This window comes from Podarcis tiliguerta (genome assembly GCF_965153285.1).
Source record: "Podarcis tiliguerta genome assembly, chromosome: 7".
Classification (NCBI taxonomy): Eukaryota; Metazoa; Chordata; class Lepidosauria; order Squamata; family Lacertidae; genus Podarcis; species Podarcis tiliguerta.
This window is the reverse complement of record NC_139540.1, coordinates 27,684,753-27,703,262: the sequence shown is the minus strand read 5'-3', so window position 1 is coordinate 27,703,262 and position 18,510 is coordinate 27,684,753. Positions and strand designations below refer to the sequence as shown.

Genomic DNA, 18,510 nt, shown 5'->3' with positions numbered 1-18,510 from the left:
CCCACCACCTGTAGAGATGCTTTGTTCCATTGTCCAACTGCTTGTACCTCCCAAGCGGTTTCTCTTAGTCTAGTCCACAATAACTTATATGATTAGCTCTACACTTGTGGTTAGGTAGTAAAGCACAAGCTTTTGCCATCTTCCATGTGAGATGGGTTCAGGTATTTCAAGAGTACTATTATGTGCTACACCACCCTCTCCAGGCTAAACACACATTCCCTTCAACTTCAAAGGACTTTTCCTCCATACTTTTTGTCCTTGCTGAAACCTGTGCCTATTTGTCTATAGCCTTCTTAAAATGTGGTGCCCAGAACTGAACATGTAAGACAAGGTCGGACTATTTTACTTCCTTGTTCAAATACATCCGGGAAGGGGAAACTGTGGCCTCTAGATGGCTTGATTCCAAATTTTGTCAGCCTCGGCGAGTATAGCAACAAGTAAGGGAGATGTTGTAGCTACTTACTTCAGGCACAACACTACTTAGGAAGATTTAGGGGGGTGGGGAAATTGTGATCAGGCCAAGCTTCCTTGTTACACATACAGCACTGATTTCTATGGCAGCAATCCTTGCCGTTTCCCTGCAACAATTAAAATAGGTAGAGCTGGCTTGACAGGTTTACAGAAAGGGTGAGCAGTTTACACTATCTCATGTGTCTTTTTGTAGATGAACGTGTTTCGATAATCTTAACACTGCAGGCAATGGAAGATCATACACTTGTAGAAAGGAAATTTCGCTAAAGTAATTACAGTGGTACCTCGGGTTAAGTACTTAATTCGTTCCGGAGGGCCGTACTTAGCCTGAAACAGTTCTTAACCTGAAGCACCACTTTAGCTAATGGGGCCTCCTGCTGCCCCCGTGCTGCTGGAGCACGATTTCTGTTCTCATCCTGAAGCAAAATTCTTAACCTGAAGCACTATTTCTGGCTTAGTGGAGTGTGTAACCTGAAGCGTATGTAACCAAGGTACCACTGTATACAAAGAGCTCTGGAGTCAGGGCAACCCTCAGCTATCCTCATGGTGGTTTACAATAGACGCACTGAAACCCAGAGACCTTAGTCCTTTGGCGCAGTGTTCCCAACCTATGAGTCAAAAGCATGGCCAGCAGCAGGGGGGGGGGGGCACCTTACCTGACAAGGGACCACATTGCCCTGGGATGGATAATGTGCTGGCACCAGCCCACCACCACTAACTGGTCACCCTCCTCCCCACACAGACATGAGCAGCAAGATAGAATCATAGAATCATAGAGTTGGAAGAGACCACAAGGGTCATCGAGTCCAACCCCCTGCCAAGCAGGAAACACCATCAGAGCACTCCTGACATATGGTTGTCAAGCCTCTGCTTAAAGACCTCCAAAGAAGGAGACTCCACCACACTCCTTGGCAGCAAATTCCACTGTCGAACAGCTCTTACTGTCAGGAAGTTCTTCCTAATGTTTAGGTGGAATCTTCTTTCTTGTAGTTTGTATCCATTGCTCCGTGTCCGCTTCTCTGGAGCAGCAGAAAACAACCTTTCTCCCTCCTCTATGTGACATCCTTTTATATATTTGAACATGGCTATCATATCACCCCTTAACCTCCTCTTCTCCAGGCTAAACATGCCCAGCTCCCTTAGCCGATCCTCATAAGGCATTGTTTCCAGGCCTTTGACCATTTTGGTTGCCCTCCTCTGTACACGTTCTAGTTTGTCAGTGTCCTTCTTGAACTGTGGTGCCCAGAACTGGACACAGTACTCCAGGTGAGGTCTGACCAGAGCAGAATACAGTGGCACTATAACTTCCCTTGATCTAGATGCTATACTCCTATTGATGCAGCCCAGAATTGCATTGGCTTTTTTAGCTGCCGCGTCACACTGTTGGCTCATGTTAAGTTTGTGGTCAACCAAGACTCCTAGATCCTTTTCACATGTACTGCTCTCAAGCCAGGTGTCACCCATCTTGTATTTGTGCCTCTCAATTTTTTTGCCCAAGTGCAATACTTTACATTTCTCTCTGTTAAAATTCATCTTGTTTGTTTTGGCCCAGTTCTCTAATCTGTCAAGGTCGTTTTGAAGTGTGATCCTGTCTTCTGGGGTGTTAGCCACCCCTCCCAGTTTGGTGTCATCTGCAAATTTGATCAGAATGCCCTTGAGTCCATCATCCAAGTCGTTGATAAAGATGTTGAATAAGACCGGGCCCAAGACAGAACCCTGTGGCACCCCACTAGTCACTCTTCTCCAGGATGAAGAGGAACCATTGATGAGCACCCTTTGGGTCCGGTCAGTCAGCCAGTTACAAATCCACTGAGTGGTAGCATAGTCAAGACCGCATTTTACCAGCTTCTTTACAAGAATATCATGGGGCACCTTGTCAAATGCCTTGCTGAAATCAAGGTAGACTACATCCACTGCGTTCCCTTCATCTACCAGGCTTGTAATTCTGTCAAAAAACGAGATCAGGTTAGTCTGACATGACTTATTTTTCAGAAATCCATGCTGACTATTGGTGATCACAGCATTCCTTTCTAGGTGCTCACAGATTGTTTGCTTAATGATCTGCTCCAGATGACGAAGGGAGAAGTGATGGAGCAACAGGGTGGGGCAAGAGAAGAGAGACAGGCCCCTACCTGCAGGTCTTGTCAGCCAGCTGCCCGCTGCTGGCAATGACTTGCTTTGTCCTGCAAAGGGCCTTTCCTGCTTCTCAGTAAAGGAAGTTACAGTACTCCAGTCTTTAGAGTTGTTTCCCACCAGACACATGGGTTTCTCCCAATTGTTTGGCAAGTGGAATGGGGAGTTTAGTAATCAGCTGCTATTGCTACAAACGTTGATCACATCCTCCTTTACCTGCTCCTCCCCTTTAGCTTGCAACTGTTGGGTTGGCCAGTTACAGGCTTTTCAAGGTCCAAAAGTTACAGTAAGGAGGGAGCTATGTTAGTTTCAATGTTTGCAGCCAGTATCTTGCTTTGGACAGCTGGAGTTTCATGCTTTCAAGTCTGCAAGAGAAATCTGTATACAGTGGTACCTCGGGTTAAGTACTCAATTTGTTCTGGAGGTCCGTACTTAACTTGAAACGATTCTTAACCCGAAGCACCACTTTAGCTAATGGGGCCTCCTGCTGCTGCTGCGCCGCCGGAGCACGATTTCTGTTCTCAACCTGAGGCAAAGTTCTTAACCTGAAGCACTATTTCTGGGTTACCGGAGTGTGTAACCTGAAGCGTATGTAATCCAAGTTACCACTGTATCCCAGGCAAATTTCAGCATTTAATCTGGATGTTTCAACTGTCAGCAGCCACCAGACAATTTTGTAAATAGGGATGAGTTGTAAAACAGGCTGGCTTGCTTTATTTGTGGTATTTCTACACCACCCCACTACCAGAGTTTTCTGGATGGCTAACTTGCCCATGGTGATTTCTGTCTTCAAGGGAGAGAAACAGACACCCCACAAAACTGAAAAGAGAAGGGACAATAAGGTGCCCCATACTGCGTTTAATGGCAAGTGTTCCTTAAGCATTTGCTGCATCTTTAGAGCCTGTTGAAAGGCTCTGAAAGGGGTAATGCAAGAGGTCTTTATTATATAGGAAACCACACCAGGAATACACAGATCACACTTTTAGGGAACCAGTTTATTTACTGCATTGATACAATGCCTTCCTGCCAAGGCACCCATGGTGTTTTACAATTTAATACTAAAATAGCTGATAAAAAGTGAAGTTGGTGAAGGGGAAAGGGGAAATCCAACTGGAGCGGGATCTGACGTTATCTCTGCCTGCTTCCCTCATTCTCTTGATTAAGTGACCTCCTCTTCTGACAACAAGGAAGCAGTAGCTCGTTCTGCCAAACACCAAAAGGTTCAACAAGTGTCCTGGAGTCTATAAAAATTAACCCCAGAGAGGGTATACTTACTCCCCAAGGGTAAGCAAATACCCTTAGAAATTGCCATGGGCATGTATTTCTCAACATACATCACTCCAGGAGTTCCTAGTGTTGGACCCATGGGTGCAGTTTCACCCTTGAGGTCTTCCCCAGCACTCATGAAGACTCTGTCCATCTTGCAGCCTCGGTGATGAGGGTGGTTTCCTTTTTTCCCCCCTTTAAGAAAGGAGCAGCAGGAGGAAGGTAGAAGCATGACATTCTTCTACACTTCCTCCTTCAGTTCTGTGTGTTATTAAAGGCTCAGGTCAATTTTACTGGATCTGACACCCACATCCATTGGAAATCATGCTTCCTGTCTCTTTCCAGGGTAGTGAGGGATAGAAGTGATGGGGGGGGGGGGCATCCATGCTACTCACTCAAAAGCCACAATATGTCCATGGGTCTTAAAAGATGGACAGGCCCAACATTATTACTTCTATTAGGATTTTTTAAAGTTGGTGTTGGGGCTCTGAAAAAGATAATGAAAATTAGGCTGTTCTTTCCCCAAGATAATAGCTAGTGAGAGTTCAGCTCCAGCAAGTGAAGAACGGATTTAGAAGCAAAAGATAAACAATGCCTGTAAGAAAATTTTACAACTGCTTTGCTTTGGAACAGCATATTTTATACATATCCCCTCCATCTCTCGCAATATATATTTCACACAATAGTCAAGACATTATAGAATTCCTCCAGTTAAAGATGTGGCCATTTCCATAGCACTAGGCCTGTTTTATGTGTTTGATTAGTAAATAATAATAATAATTTGTACCCCACCCATCTGACAGGGTTGCCCCAGCCCAGTAAGTAGATCATAGCAACACAAAAAATTTCAATGATCTTGTCACAGAGAATTTAGCAATTCCACAGCTTCTTTATGTACCTGAAATGAAAAAAGATGAAAAGTTCAATAGTGTCTTCCCACCAAGACGCAGCCATACCCACAATACTCTCTTGGTTAGAGATGGATTTCATCTGCCCTCTGGGAAGCAGCAAAGCAGGAAAAGGGAGTTGTGGGGCAAGTGTGTGATTGAATCACCTTTCTCAGTAAGGACATCAAAAGAGGGGGAAATGTCTCAGCAGAGGTATACTGAAAAGATTGCCAATGCATTTTCCAACTGCACTCATGCAATTCATAGGGTGCTGTTGCATTTTGAAGCTGGAGGCTTCGAAGGGGCATTTTGTCATTCAGCTGTGCACAGGCATTATTGCATTCTGCTGAAACAGGGATCTTTCTACCTTTTGTAAAGATAAACCCCCCCCCCCTGCTGCAGACATCTTTTTTCACAAAGTCTCTGGAGAAAATGAAAGATAACATCTAAGAGGGGTTACTAAGAATTAAATATATGCACCCCCTCTCTACGACAAATATTTTTTACATGTCTTTGATTGTGAAATCTGCCTGCCCAGCTTTCCACTGGTATAATGCAGGCCTCAGCTCGAAAAAGGGACTTCCATCCCTTCCTTTAGAGCCTAACGTTTGACATTAGTTGGAATTCTGCAGTTCTTGGCTCTGACTTTTATTTTTATCATTGAGCAAATGAATGCCAAATACATCTTGCTGAAGCCCTACAAGTGAAGACCTGCGTTTTGTGTGTATGTGGAAATTGAGTGCAAAAATACCAACAGCTACAATAGTGATCAGTGAGAGCTCCAGATGACACACTTGCCTTCGCTTAGCCTGTGAATCTGTCCCCTTTGCAATGCTATTGTTCTTTTCTTCTTGGGGAAGCTACCCATTTCGGCTTAGTAAGCATATGCAAAATACATTAGATCTCCCACTTTCCTCCAATCACTATTACTCATCAAGGGCACTGGATTGAAGAGCCAGAGTAGTCGAGCAACCGTTTGTCATCTTTATTTCTATGAACAGAAGATCCTGCCTTAATTCATAAGGGAACCACTGAGGTAAAGTAGACTGCACTGGCGGAGGAAGACCTGGGTTTAAATCTCCACTTCTCTATGAAACAGAGCAACCTAGATCAGTAAACATTTTAGTGTAACCTCGCAGAATTGGAAGAAATGAAAGAAATCTTAATCTGTTCTCTCCTGAGCTCCAGGGAGGAATGACTATATACCACTGTGATAAGAATTATAACTAGACTGCAAGATTTATGGCTTTCTAATCAATTCAAGCTCCTTCCCATGAAAAAGGAAATTTCATCCTCATAGTTTTAAATTCAGCTTCTTGGCAGGAACACTTGGAAATTTACTTAAAACTATATGAACATTAGGTCAGTTTAAAAACACTGCTAATACTCCCCATGTATACTCTGATGGATTGTTAGCACACTAGAAGGCAAACAATTTGATGACATGTTTATATAGCTTTTTCATTTTGAACACTTATTTCCAAGCACATTCTGAATATACTGCCCTTTGGGGATATATAATAGGAGGAGGTTCAGAGTATGCTGTAACTCACTCTGCAAAAATAGTTGAAAAATACAAGGAGTTTCTTTAGCCAATAGTGACAATGGCCACAATGCTTACCTGCTTATCCTCCTCTGTGTGTGACAGCCGTTCTTTTGCCTTTGATAACCACAGAAGGGCCATTTTTCTGTTGTTCAACTTCATGTATGTCTTTCCCAAGAAGAGTAAGTTCTTACTATAGAAATTTGGCTCAACTGCACAAAAGTGACAACAGAAAGATTTTTACTATATAATATTGTAGTCAATAACATATTCAGGCAACACTAACATGACCAGTAAGGTTTTTGCTTTGCTGCCTATTGCATATAAGCTGCACCAGATAACCAAAATGTACTAAGAAATTTTGCAGATGGTTGGACCAGATGATCCCCGGGGTCAACTTCCAACTCTAAAATTCTATGATTCTATTATTCTGGGAAAGGAAACATTTTCTTCCTGCTTTACGCCAGAAATAGTCCATTTCTACTTTCTCTCAAAACCAAAAGTAAAAATTATTGACTTGTATTCAATGCAGTACTAAGCAACAGCCCTGTGGGCACAAGGATTTATATTTGATCAATGGAGCTTCCCCCAAATCTGTTCTGGAGGGTTGGGGAAGACCCAGAACAGATTTAAGGTGTATGGGGGTGGGTCAAAGTTGAGAAAGGGACAGGGCCTCCTATCTGTCCATCACCTGACATCATAGTGACATCAGGCCATGTTTCCCAAAGTGGACTTTCAAGCAGCCCTTTGTAAACATCCATTCTTGAGGCTTTCGGACATCCCTCTCACATTTCCATACTCCCACTTACCGCAATGTGATGGGGGAGGGGAGTCATTTGGAAGACTTGAGTAAGGTATGATCCCACCACCCAACAGATGATGGGCGAATGGAAGTGTGCCTCACTCAAATCAAAGAAACAACCAGGACCTGAAAGCTCCCAGTGGTTCTTTTGACACCAGCTGTTCGGCAGATTGGAGTGGCTTTCTGAAACTGGCCTCTTAGGCCAAACAGGCAGGTCTGGAGGGTCCACAGATCCCTACCTCCTTCCATAAGGAATTAAAGATTGCTGTCAGAAAGTTATGTTTGTGTTTCTTCCCTGTACAAGTGGTGTATCTACTTACAGAAAAAGATATATGGCACTTTACAGAGATGTTTTCACACAGAGTTAAAGGCGAGGCCATAATATTTTTAGCAGGCTTTTTACAAATGAGTCTTGGATATGGGGCTGATCCAAGTAATTCATGTAGGATGTTTGCATGTTTATTGCTGTGAAATACTACATGCTATCTTGTTTCCTGCACCATTTGGCAATGGCTAGGAAAACCTACCCCAAGTTTTCCATTTGAGAACTAATTGGATCCTATGATGTGGGAAAAGGGAAGAGAACACGTATAACCTAGATCCTTGTTTCAGCTTCTAGAGAAGGCAAAATGAAGACCTCTATACAGGTTTAATGTCTCAAATATTTTATGAATAGTAGAGCTTTTCACACTTCTTCCTGACAAGGTTCTACTTGTGCTTTGGTTTTCAATTTTAACAGTCCATGCACAAAGACACCACGTATTCTACAGTGCTACGTAACTTACCATCTTCAGCCTTCTGGAAGTAACGTAAAGCCTGCAAAATATTGGTATTAAAGTTAGAGTATGGCTGGAAAATAACCAGAAATAATCAAAATCCCTCTAGCAGTGGGCTAAAATATTCCAGGGAATAGCCCACTGTGCAAGGTAATTGCTATGTTTACGAATCCATTCCGTGAAATGGGTGTGCGCTTCAAGTGTCCCCCCCCCCCCCATTATACATTTTTATAAGAACATATTTATTTACGAAGTACAGTTTTAACCAGATGTGGGGAACCTGTGGCCTCCGCGTGATGCTGGACTCTGGCTCTGACTGGCCCCAGCCAGCATAGCCAGTTGTCAGGGGTGAAGAGAACTGTAGTTCAACAACACATGAAGGACAGCAGATGCCCTCCCAATTTGTTTTGTTAAACAGTTGTCACGAATATAGCTACATTTATTTTTCAAAATCTCTGGTTCTGTCAGATCAGTATGCTCATGTTTACCGCATGACAACCTTACAGTTTAAGATGAGTTCAACCTTCCACGCCCTTTTCGTTCTATGCTTTAATTATTATACAGTAACCAAGAAAAATCCATGCATAGCCTGTTGGGGTACCATACCTCTTCGTAGGTGGAGCTGGGTGGCGTTGAGAATAAAGCTGCAGCTATTTTGCTCTGATACCATGGCATGTCAGCAAACGTATAACACCTACAAGAAATGCAAAAGGACGTTGTATACTTTACACCTTGACATTTTGTATGCATGTTTGGAGAATGTTTTCATTCACTTTTAGGTCAACAGAACTATACAACCAACAAAGAACATCACAACACATTGGTTGACTCAACCTCCTACAATAATAAAAGTTATAAATTATCTCAAATGTCTGTATTGGTTCACTTCAGTAAATCATTCCATAAGCTCAAATGACCAACAGTTCAAAATTTGACTACAACTCTGCCATGAAAATAAGACCCTTGAATAAGACATTATTAGTCATGCAGGACAATCTTAAAGGTGTGAGATACCCTCTATGAAGAAGCTTTAATGAGGTTCCCCTCATTTTAGACAACACCAATTTTAAAGGTAGTTTTCCATAGAGCAATACATTGCTCATTAGCACAAACAAGATGTTCAGTTTCTATCAGATTTATAGATTACTGAAACTATACTTTTATATGACAGGATAACACAAACAATAGTATTTTCAAAAGCGGTGAGAGTTCTACATGACTGAGCAATCACCTCTGGCTTCAGCACAAAGCCCATATTATTGTCTACCTGAAATCACATGAGGCCAAACACTCTACCAGGCTAACTCTCCAAGGTTGCAGCCCAAACAGATTAATTCAGTGTAGCACACCAAGTGCCGCAAACACAGAAAGAACGTAGCAGTCAGCTGCAACCAACTCAGACAAATGAATGCTACCCCACCTATTCTACAAGTGAAATTTTAAAGTCCAGTGTCTGTAAACAGCCTGACTTAAGCGAAAATTGTTTCTCAAACCCCCAAAATAAAAAGAAGGACACAGGCATCCCTCCTCACAGGGCTAACAACTGCTTCAGGGGGATATTTAGAGCAGGAAAACAGTGCAGGAAAACACCTCCAGATTAGAAAGTCAGATTTGGAGAGATGGAGTACTGTTCGGTTAGGAGATGGGAAGTTGGATAGATGTTTTGACTTTTGGGATCTGGTTTCGGGCCGGGGGGGTTTGGAGTTGTGGGGGCCCTTAACCTTGGAGGGACTTTGAAACATGCCCTCAAATATCTTTTGGATTTTAGTGCTGACTATGAAGAATGGGCTGACCTGCCGAGAAGGGTTAAAGATATTGTTAAGCTGGAGTCTCTTCGAGATCTACCCCTCAGTGAGAAAGGAAGGAAATTAAGAATAAGATCAGCAGAAGACAAAGTAAAGTGCAGGCATAAACACGAAGAAGACCTGCAGAAGGGACATGGAAAAGACTTAAGAGCCTCGGATATAAGGTCACCACGTTGATGGACTAGATGGAAAGGATAGAAAGGACTGACAAAACCCAAGACCAGGAAGAAGAGACGATGGATGAAGATTGGCAAAAGTTTAAAAATTTGTTTAGAGAATTACTGTAAAATTAAGGGGGGGGGATGCCTGTAATTCTCGGTCAGGCTGCTTCAAAATGTTTCTGGACACCCATGCCTTCTCAGCAAGCACCAGAAGAAAAAAGAATAAAGACAAAAGCTCCCAATCTTGCCCCCCTTTCAAGGATTTGATCAAAATGGCCTCTTGCCACATGCCCAGATTAATGTCTTTCAGAGCAGCAATAGGCAGAGCTTGTTGAGGACCTAACAGGGAAGTGTATGCTAATGAGTTTTCAATTTCTTATGATAATGAACAGAAATATTGAGCCACTTATGACCATTAAGGAGAGCAGGAAGGAGGTAATTCTCCTAAGAGGATGACCAGGAACTTGGGAAATCGCCAAAAGCAAATTAGGTCTCTCAACAGGATTAGGCAGCGTGTGGCAAAAAAAAAAAGTGAGTGGGGAAAAAGAGTTTTGTATGCAGTCTGACCAAAAAAATCAAAGCAATCAATGTAAGAAGCAGAACACAGCATGTTTCCTGAGACTCCAAAATGGGAATGTTGCTCTTTTGAAAGTGGAAACTGAGATGTGTTTGAAATGGTGCCCAAAACATCTTGGAAAATGTTTCGGTTGCTGTTAATTTTCCCATAGTATTTATCTGTGTATTATTTTGAATACATTATTAAGCATTCTATTTTCATTCTAAACTAGCTACAGAATTCCACAGGGGCCCAAATGGTAATGATGGGTGGAAACAGACTTTTGTTTCCATCTAGAATACTAATAATGCTTTGCAATGCCTTACTGCAAACTTGTCTATATCGGCACGGTTGCCAATACAAACTTGGTTCATTGTAAGAGGGCGTTTTATAATGCTGTTTATAAGCCAGTGCCAAGAGAATCAGGTGGAATTTGCAAAGTTTCTGTCCAAACATTTTGTATTTCATTAACAGCGGTGGCACAAGTATGATTTTGCTTAAAAATCTTACCAAATGCCCATAAGATGAAGTGATGTAGCATCCTTTGGATTCAGTTCTATCGCTTTCTGTCAAGGAAAAGCAACAAATGAAAGCCTATCAGGGGTTTTTTTAAACACTAACCCCACAGCCTCTATTGCTCCCACAATCACCCTTCCAACCTGCAGCAATGCCTAGATGATATTCCCGAACCTTTTGCCTGTCTGAAGAAAACACTGCATTTTACATTTAGGTTTCTGGTGAAAGGAAATATCCTATTTGTTGAATAATATTTAGCCCATTACACCTTTGCGGTAGATCAATTATTAAATACATAAATTATTAAGACTGCTTTGAGTTAGGCCTATTATTATTCCTCCACCAAACACTGCTCTTTAAAGGGGCACTATTCACATTTAAAGGTTAAATTTAAGTCCATTTACTGTAGTAATCCTGAGGAATCTATGGCCTCAAACACATTCACATCTTTCTCAAAAAGTATTCCAGATGCTCAGTCTCTTTCTCACACATTTATTTAAGCTTTAAAGGTCTTTGTTTATACTGAGACCACAAGAAAGTTTAAAATGGCTTGTATGCCTGGTCCTTAAATTCACTTTTGTAAAATGTGTCAAAGTAGTTCCCTGTGTTAGAACAAATAGCAATCTCTCCTTTGTGCTGTGTTTAAGTCTGGAAACATTTCTGATAAATAGTTGGAAGCTTGCGCTACTATCTATCTTTCTATCTATCTAGCTGCCAAACACTAAGCAAACAGACACAAGAGAGGAAACTTAATTTTATATACCTGGAAGTGTTCTTTGATAACAAAAGCATTGGTAATTTTTTTCTTTATTCCTTCATAATCTCCCACATCACTAAGGCAGATTGCATACCACTAAATATAAAGGAGAGGTACATAATTGAACTTAGGAGTACTGAGATTTTAGTGATTTTTAACAGAAAGTACGCAATTGCTATTATTCTGCAAGTTAGGAAATACAAATTCTCTATCAGTTTTTTAAATAATATTTGAAAAGATTTAGTTCAATAATTCTGCTATGATTTAAATCACCAGTCACAGTTATTTTCAAGAGGACGAGTTTTCCCACAGTTACTGCTTTTGGGTTTCTAGACATTTAATCCTAACAAAGGTCAAATTAACTGAAATAGACCCATTTCCATCACTTATAATTTTATTTATTTTGAAAAATCTACAGAAATTGTAATCATTCCCCTTTCTATTACTAAATGGCTGGGAGTAAATGCTTATTAAATTGTTCTGTCTAGTTTACTACCAAGGAAAAATTGGGAGGGATCTCATCTGGGGATGAGTGGGACCTTGGAGAAAACCTCAATATACCTGAAGAGCCATTAAGCAGCCAATTCACCCCACCACATAATTCTAGATCCAGACTTACACATCTACACCCACCCCCCCACCCCCAATGGGAGATACTGAACTGGCAAAGGAGCACTTGTCTGGATGAAAACAAACTTAAGAACCAGAGGTCCATTCAGGAAGAGGGGTCTACTAAAGAGGAAGAACCACTAGATGTATCCTGTAGCCCAGATGATGACCAGTAACAATCAAATTGTCTGTTTTAGCAAAAACAACAAGAAAAAACACACAACCCTCTTAGTCTCTGCCTGGCCTTTGTGAGAAAAACAACTGCCTCTCCAGAGCTGCCCTATTTCCAGTTCTTATCTATGTTTTCTTGGAGTCTATCTGTCTACAATAATAGCTATTGCATTTGATCCTGAGTGGATCCACCTCTGGTCAGGGGTTGCCTTTGCAGGATCTACACTGCCACACCCTCGCTTTAGTCTTGGAGCCCAGTAAATGGAGTGAGCCACACTTACCTTGTGCACGCTGAAACACGATTTCTCTTTCTCAAGTGCTTTTGTGGCATAAGCGAGGGCCTCATAGATCAGCTGCTTCTTCTTCTCTGCCGAAGTTTGACTAAGCTGAGCCACGTCCCGTGATGCTCGTGCCAGGCGCCACAACAGTTGTGCATTCTCGCTAGTTATAAGGAAACACAACAGGATGCACTGATCATTACCAGGCCAGAGTTAATAACCAATGAAGAAACATAACTATAGTTAGATCAGGGATGCTGTGGGCTCATAAGCTATTTCCCCCAGCCCTGAACCACCACTTTTACTTTCAGAGCTGGCCAAGGTGCAATTAATAATTTTCTCCACCAATAATGACACTAAGCACATTTAGTTCCATATGCAACCACAGTTAGACTCTGTTTGTAAACTGCCATTTGAGTGACCCATGGTTAGCAAACGCAGCACTAAGCCTAATGTTGGCTTAGAGAGGCTGAAAATCTACAAGTTCCTAGAAAGGAGCACCCAGCTGCTTTGCTCTTCCCTGGTCCTTTTTGCCATGCTGATGTAGTTTAGCTCTCACTAGGAGCAAGCTGCAGCCAAAAACAAACCTGGACTGCAGCTCATGGTTAGTGAGGAAAGGGCTGAACTACGAGCCTCACTTTGGATGACTTGCAAGGCCAAATCCTGGCTTAGCAAAAAGGATCAAGGACAAACGAAGTGGCTGCTAGATTCTCTCCAGGAGCCCACATGTGTGCATGGTCTTGTTAAGACAAGATTTGGCTTAGTGTGTCATGTGTACCAGGCCACTGATGCACTGCTGTACATCAATCAAACTGCTCATATAGTTTTGGACCATGAATAGCAGCAGTAAAAAAACCTATATGGGCAGTATTCTACTGACATGTCCCATCAGCATAAACATGTTTGCCTGTGCAATGTGGAGGGGAGGACAGGAGAGGGGAAGAATGTTCTGTTGCACTAGCAGAAATTCTTGCGCTGATGGAACAATTACCTTACCACTACATTGGACCCCACTCTATGATCCGAAATAAGGTTTTGATAACACGCCTTGAAGTAGAGTCTTTCAATTAAAACTAAAAGCTATTAAAACAAGCAGCTTCATAATAGCAAACTTCTCCCTGAAAAGAACTGCAATAGTTTCTCAAATGCTTTCATCTGCTGCAAAAGAGGCTTCCATATCTCTCCTTTTTTCTCACAGCACTTTAGAGTTTTGGTGGGGAATTTTTACCTTATTGTTACGAGGTTGCACTCGGTGGGTTTTTCCTTTCTCATGAAACATTTCTCAATTGATCTTCAACCTCTACAACTGCCTACACTTCCTGATATGAAAAAGCCCTGAGCTAAAATCAAAGCATGGGAAATTAGGGAGGCTGGCTACCAAGCACATAAAAACACTGTGAATTGCTGATTTTGTCTTTAAGTGAAGTTCTACCTTAAATAAATAAAAAATAAACACCCCATGCAGATTCTTTTAACAGTAAGAAAAGTCTTCAAAGTAAGCACAAAAAGCAACAGTAAGCACGCCCTCTATGTTTACAGGAAAGTTCAAATGAAGATGTGTGGTTTTCCCCCCAGGAAATGTGGACACCCAGGAAGACTGCAGAGCAGACAACTGAAAGATGATTTGAGAAAGAAAGGACCACCTTGGCTACATTGAAAGTAAGATAAATACAACAGAAACCTTGCATCCCACAATATTATTTTTCTAAAATCTCTTTTCGCAATTTTAATGCAATATATTTTCTCATTAATTGATAAAAGAATGGTTGATACAGCACTACTTTTCTCAGCCCAGTCCTAAATACCACCTGCCACAGGGATGTTCTTGCCCTCAATTACAGAGTTGTTGGAAGAATAACTAAGGATTCGTGCAGCATTTTGAATACTTTTGACATGCTGACTGTTAAGTCTTATCACAACAGCACTAGCTTGGTATTCTTGTCTTCATATAGGAGATGAGACTGCATGTGTTGGGGAGTGGAAATTTCATGTTACAGAGGGGAAGTGGGAGAATTGAATTTCCTCCCGCCAGATGCAGCGATGGTCATCAATTTGGATGGCTTAATGAGATTATTAAGACAAGTTCACAGAAGACAAGGCTATCAATGGCTACTAGCCATGACTGCTGTGTTCTACCTCCACTGTCAGAGGCAATATGCCTCTGAATACCAGTTGTTAGGAATTACAAGTGGAGAAAGTGCTGCTTGTAAACATCCACACACATCTGACTGGCTATTGTGAGAACAGGATGTTGGAGTATGATTAGATTCTTAAACAAAATTATACCCATGGCTGCTTTAAATTTGACCAGTCAAGTATATCCTTTAAGAATTATCTCCCCTGTCCCATTATGTTCTGCCCCACAGAAATGGCTGACCTCATAAAAAGTGGCAGGTGTGACCAGAGTACAGAGGGAGTCTGCTACAATCACTTACCTGTTTTTGTATTGTTCCAACAACTGATAGAGCTTTTCGGTTTCCCCACTCCCATACAGGTAGTCTGCTTGATCTAGGACTTCATTAACTTAAGGTTGGTTAAAAGAGAAAAAAAGTGTGACTATGCTATTCCATCTTGCATGTATAAATAGCTCTAAGAGAAGAACAATTCAGCTAAATAGCACTATGTCTGTTTCTTGCACAGTGAAGAACGATTACTAAGTGCCACACTAACTATGTTATGCAAATAATATTGGTTTCTTTCCAGTAACAAACTGACACGAACAAGATTTGCATATCAACAGGGAGTTGCCTGTTTTATTTACTTGGCTTTTTTGGAGGGGAGAGGGCATTTTGTCTATCTCTTTTTTGAATGGGTGTTCTTTTGGAATACTACCTAGTTTTTTGTATTGCTTGTTTTGTATTATTTGTGTGGGTTTTCTCTCTCTCTCGGTGTGTGTGTGTCTGTGTGCAAAGCGTGCCTACTTCTGTTACTAGTGTTTTGTTTGTTTTGGGTGTGTCTGTGGGTGTTTTGTCTGTTTGGGGCTTATTTCTAAGCAACACCAATTTTTCTTCTTCAAAATTGTCATTTTTAGGGTGCTCACAATAGTACAGGACTACTGCATACTGCTAATCATTATTTGCTGGCACAAAAGCCAGGGGAGTTGGAGAGAACAAAAGCAACTGAGATACTGTTATTATTTAGTCCATTTGTTTGTCACTTTTTATGAAAAAAATACAACAAATACACTTCGAGTGAACAAAGTGTACCAGAAAGGAAGTATGACAGATGTCTAAATATCAAGGTGTTTAATGAAATAAACTGTATTCATAAACGTACAATAATATGGAGCAAACTGTTTGTAAAGACAAAGTCAATTGCTGCCAGCAGCCTTCTGCAGGTCTCTCTCTGGATCATATTCATAGGTTTTTCATTTTTAAAAAATAAAGCATTGCAAGTTATATCACTATTATTACAGAACATCCTGTTATCTAAATATACAAAAAAGCAAGGACTACAGCAGTGGAGATAATTCTGCTAAACAAAACCTTCTGGCTGAGCTTACATATCATCATCATCATCTTGCTAACTAATGCTCCTTTTCCTGACTTCATTTAAGCCTGTTATTACCCGACTTCTTTGGACTGTTAAGTTTCTGAGAGCTTTCAAAGGGTCAAAAAGCACACTGCAACCATAGTGGCATAAATATTTGATAGCTTAATTTCCATTTTGCTAAAGCAACTGATCATAGTCTTCATTATATTTCACTTACAGCTTTGGAAAAAACAAATACAAGACAGGAGTTTAGAAAAAGGATCCTATGGTAACTAGTTTTACAACTGCCCATCACAATGCACAAGCAACGCTAAGCCAAACTATGGCTAAACATGAGCATGTAAGCATGTGTATACCCACAGTAAAAATTGGTACTTCACTCCACTGCTGGCCAGGCTGCTGCTGCACTACCCAGAGCTAACCCATGGTCTGGTATAGCATCATGTTTGAAGCCATGTGATTTGTCTTGCTCCATGAGCTGTAGGCATGGTTTTTTCTTGGCTTACCACTTGCAGTTTGGTGGGGGAGGGGATACAAGTCAGAAGCTCATGCTCAGACATAACATTAAGCCAAACAGGTCTTAGCTCTGGGTAGCATAGCAAACGCAGGACTAGGGAAGGAACACCTTCATATTTAGCAATGACTTGCTTTAGTGCTTTGTAAAAACCAGGCCTCTGAATTCCTCAGCTTACCTTTGACATCAGCATGAACCACACTAGAGTGAGAGATTAGTATGTATGCTTCATAACCCAAGTAGGACAGTGCTGAGAATGCAACTCCTCTTCTGAAAAATCTGGACTGTTCTAGCACCTAACAAGAGAGAGACAAAGGCTACAATCCTAACCATATTTAGTTGCAACTTGAAAAGAAACATTGCATCTACTCGAGTAAACACAAGTTAGACTGGGCTGTATGAATACAAACAAAGTCCTGTAAGTTAGGAAGGCACTCTCATTTTACAAAGCTTTCAGTTATGCTTATTACCCAGTACAGTACTAAAAGATGGCTGTGAAGCTACTTCTGTGAGCCCAAGGATATATGTGCAGTGCAATCTTAGGCATGCTTACTCAGAAGTAAGTACCACTGTGGCTCATTCCCAGGGAAGTGTGAACAGAATTTCATGTTTAGGCTTAGTCTTGATGTAACAAAAAACTAAGATTCTTTGTACGTCTGAATCCAACCAGGCATTAATCATAATCAGAAACATGATTTGAAGTTGGGTTTTGTATCTTGGATTATCCTACTACTTGGTGTCCTTGTTTACTCCTAGCTTGTTGCGTCCCCACTATCACAGCTTACCTGGTTATAGAGACACGAGGGCTGATGCCCCCAAAATTAAACCACTTGGGTGTCTAAGAGACTCTTGTTGGCCCTTTCTCAGACCTCTCCCAATTTTCTGTCTACCTGGCAAGAGGCTCCTTTTCCTGCCCACCTGTTGGCTAACAAGCCCTCCCTCTCTAGTTCAGCCAACTACCTTCACAACAGTATTGCAAGGAGGGAAAATTAAAAGCAGCATGGATACGTTAACTCAACATATAAATGAGTATGTTTAAAGCAAACCTGTGATCTTAGCAGCAACGTGCAATAGGTTTAACAGATTTAACTGGGCAATCTGCCATGCTGCGACCTGCCTGTTTCCTTTTCATATTCAAAAGAACTGTTTTAATGTGAACACATGTTCTTCAGCTTCTTCACCATTAAAGTGAACATTACGAACGCCATACGTCTCTAGTGCTCTTACCCGGAAGAACCCAAACTCAGCTTGCGCTGCCGCTGGAATCGGAGAATTGTAGAGTTGGAAGGGACCCAGAGGGTCAAGCTAATCCAACCCCCCGCAATGCAGGAATCTCAACTAAAACATATGACTTCCCTAGCCAAGGAGCGCTAAACTATAGTTGTCACAGCCCGCCCTCAAAGATATGGGGGGGGGGGAGTAGAAAGGGAGGAAATAAGGCGCGGGGGAGGGGGGTGTTAGAGAGTAAACCTTCACTCTAAAGCAGAGATTTCCACCGACAAGTTTGCGGTTTTTTTTTTGCAAGGCCGCCGTCCCAAAACACACTTTAAAGGAGGCATTGGTGGGAGGGGAGCAGGGAGAGAAAGCTAAGGATGAGCGCACGTCGGAGCGCAACCGCACCTCGCTTCCCCCTCCTCTTCGCCCCGAAGCGACTTGGCGCCGCCAGCTGAGTCTCGCCTTCGGAGCCCCCCAGAGGAGCGGCGTCCTCACCGCGCAGCCTCCTCGGCGCAAAAGCCGCGCTGCAGACGCCATAGCGGAAGCCTCTTCCCGTAC

The 18,510-nt window shown here is 41.9% G+C and overlaps 1 protein-coding gene across 1 annotated transcript; it reads right to left on the bottom strand.

Annotated features, from left to right (window-relative positions):
* Positions 1 to 3,581: 3,581 nt before the first annotated feature.
* On the bottom strand, positions 3,582 to 18,489 carry RMDN1 (regulator of microtubule dynamics 1; the record flags this gene model as incomplete). Its single annotated transcript, XM_083451345.1, has 10 exons — positions 3,582 to 4,768; positions 6,379 to 6,512; positions 7,888 to 7,918; positions 8,485 to 8,572; positions 10,911 to 10,966; positions 11,680 to 11,769; positions 12,735 to 12,894; positions 15,167 to 15,254; positions 16,916 to 17,033; positions 18,358 to 18,489. 10 exons carry the CDS (start codon positions 18,487 to 18,489, stop codon positions 4,730 to 4,732), a joined length of 936 nt encoding a protein of 311 aa, XP_083307471.1. The 3' UTR covers positions 3,582 to 4,729.
* Between the last annotated feature and the right edge of the window lie 21 nt (positions 18,490 to 18,510).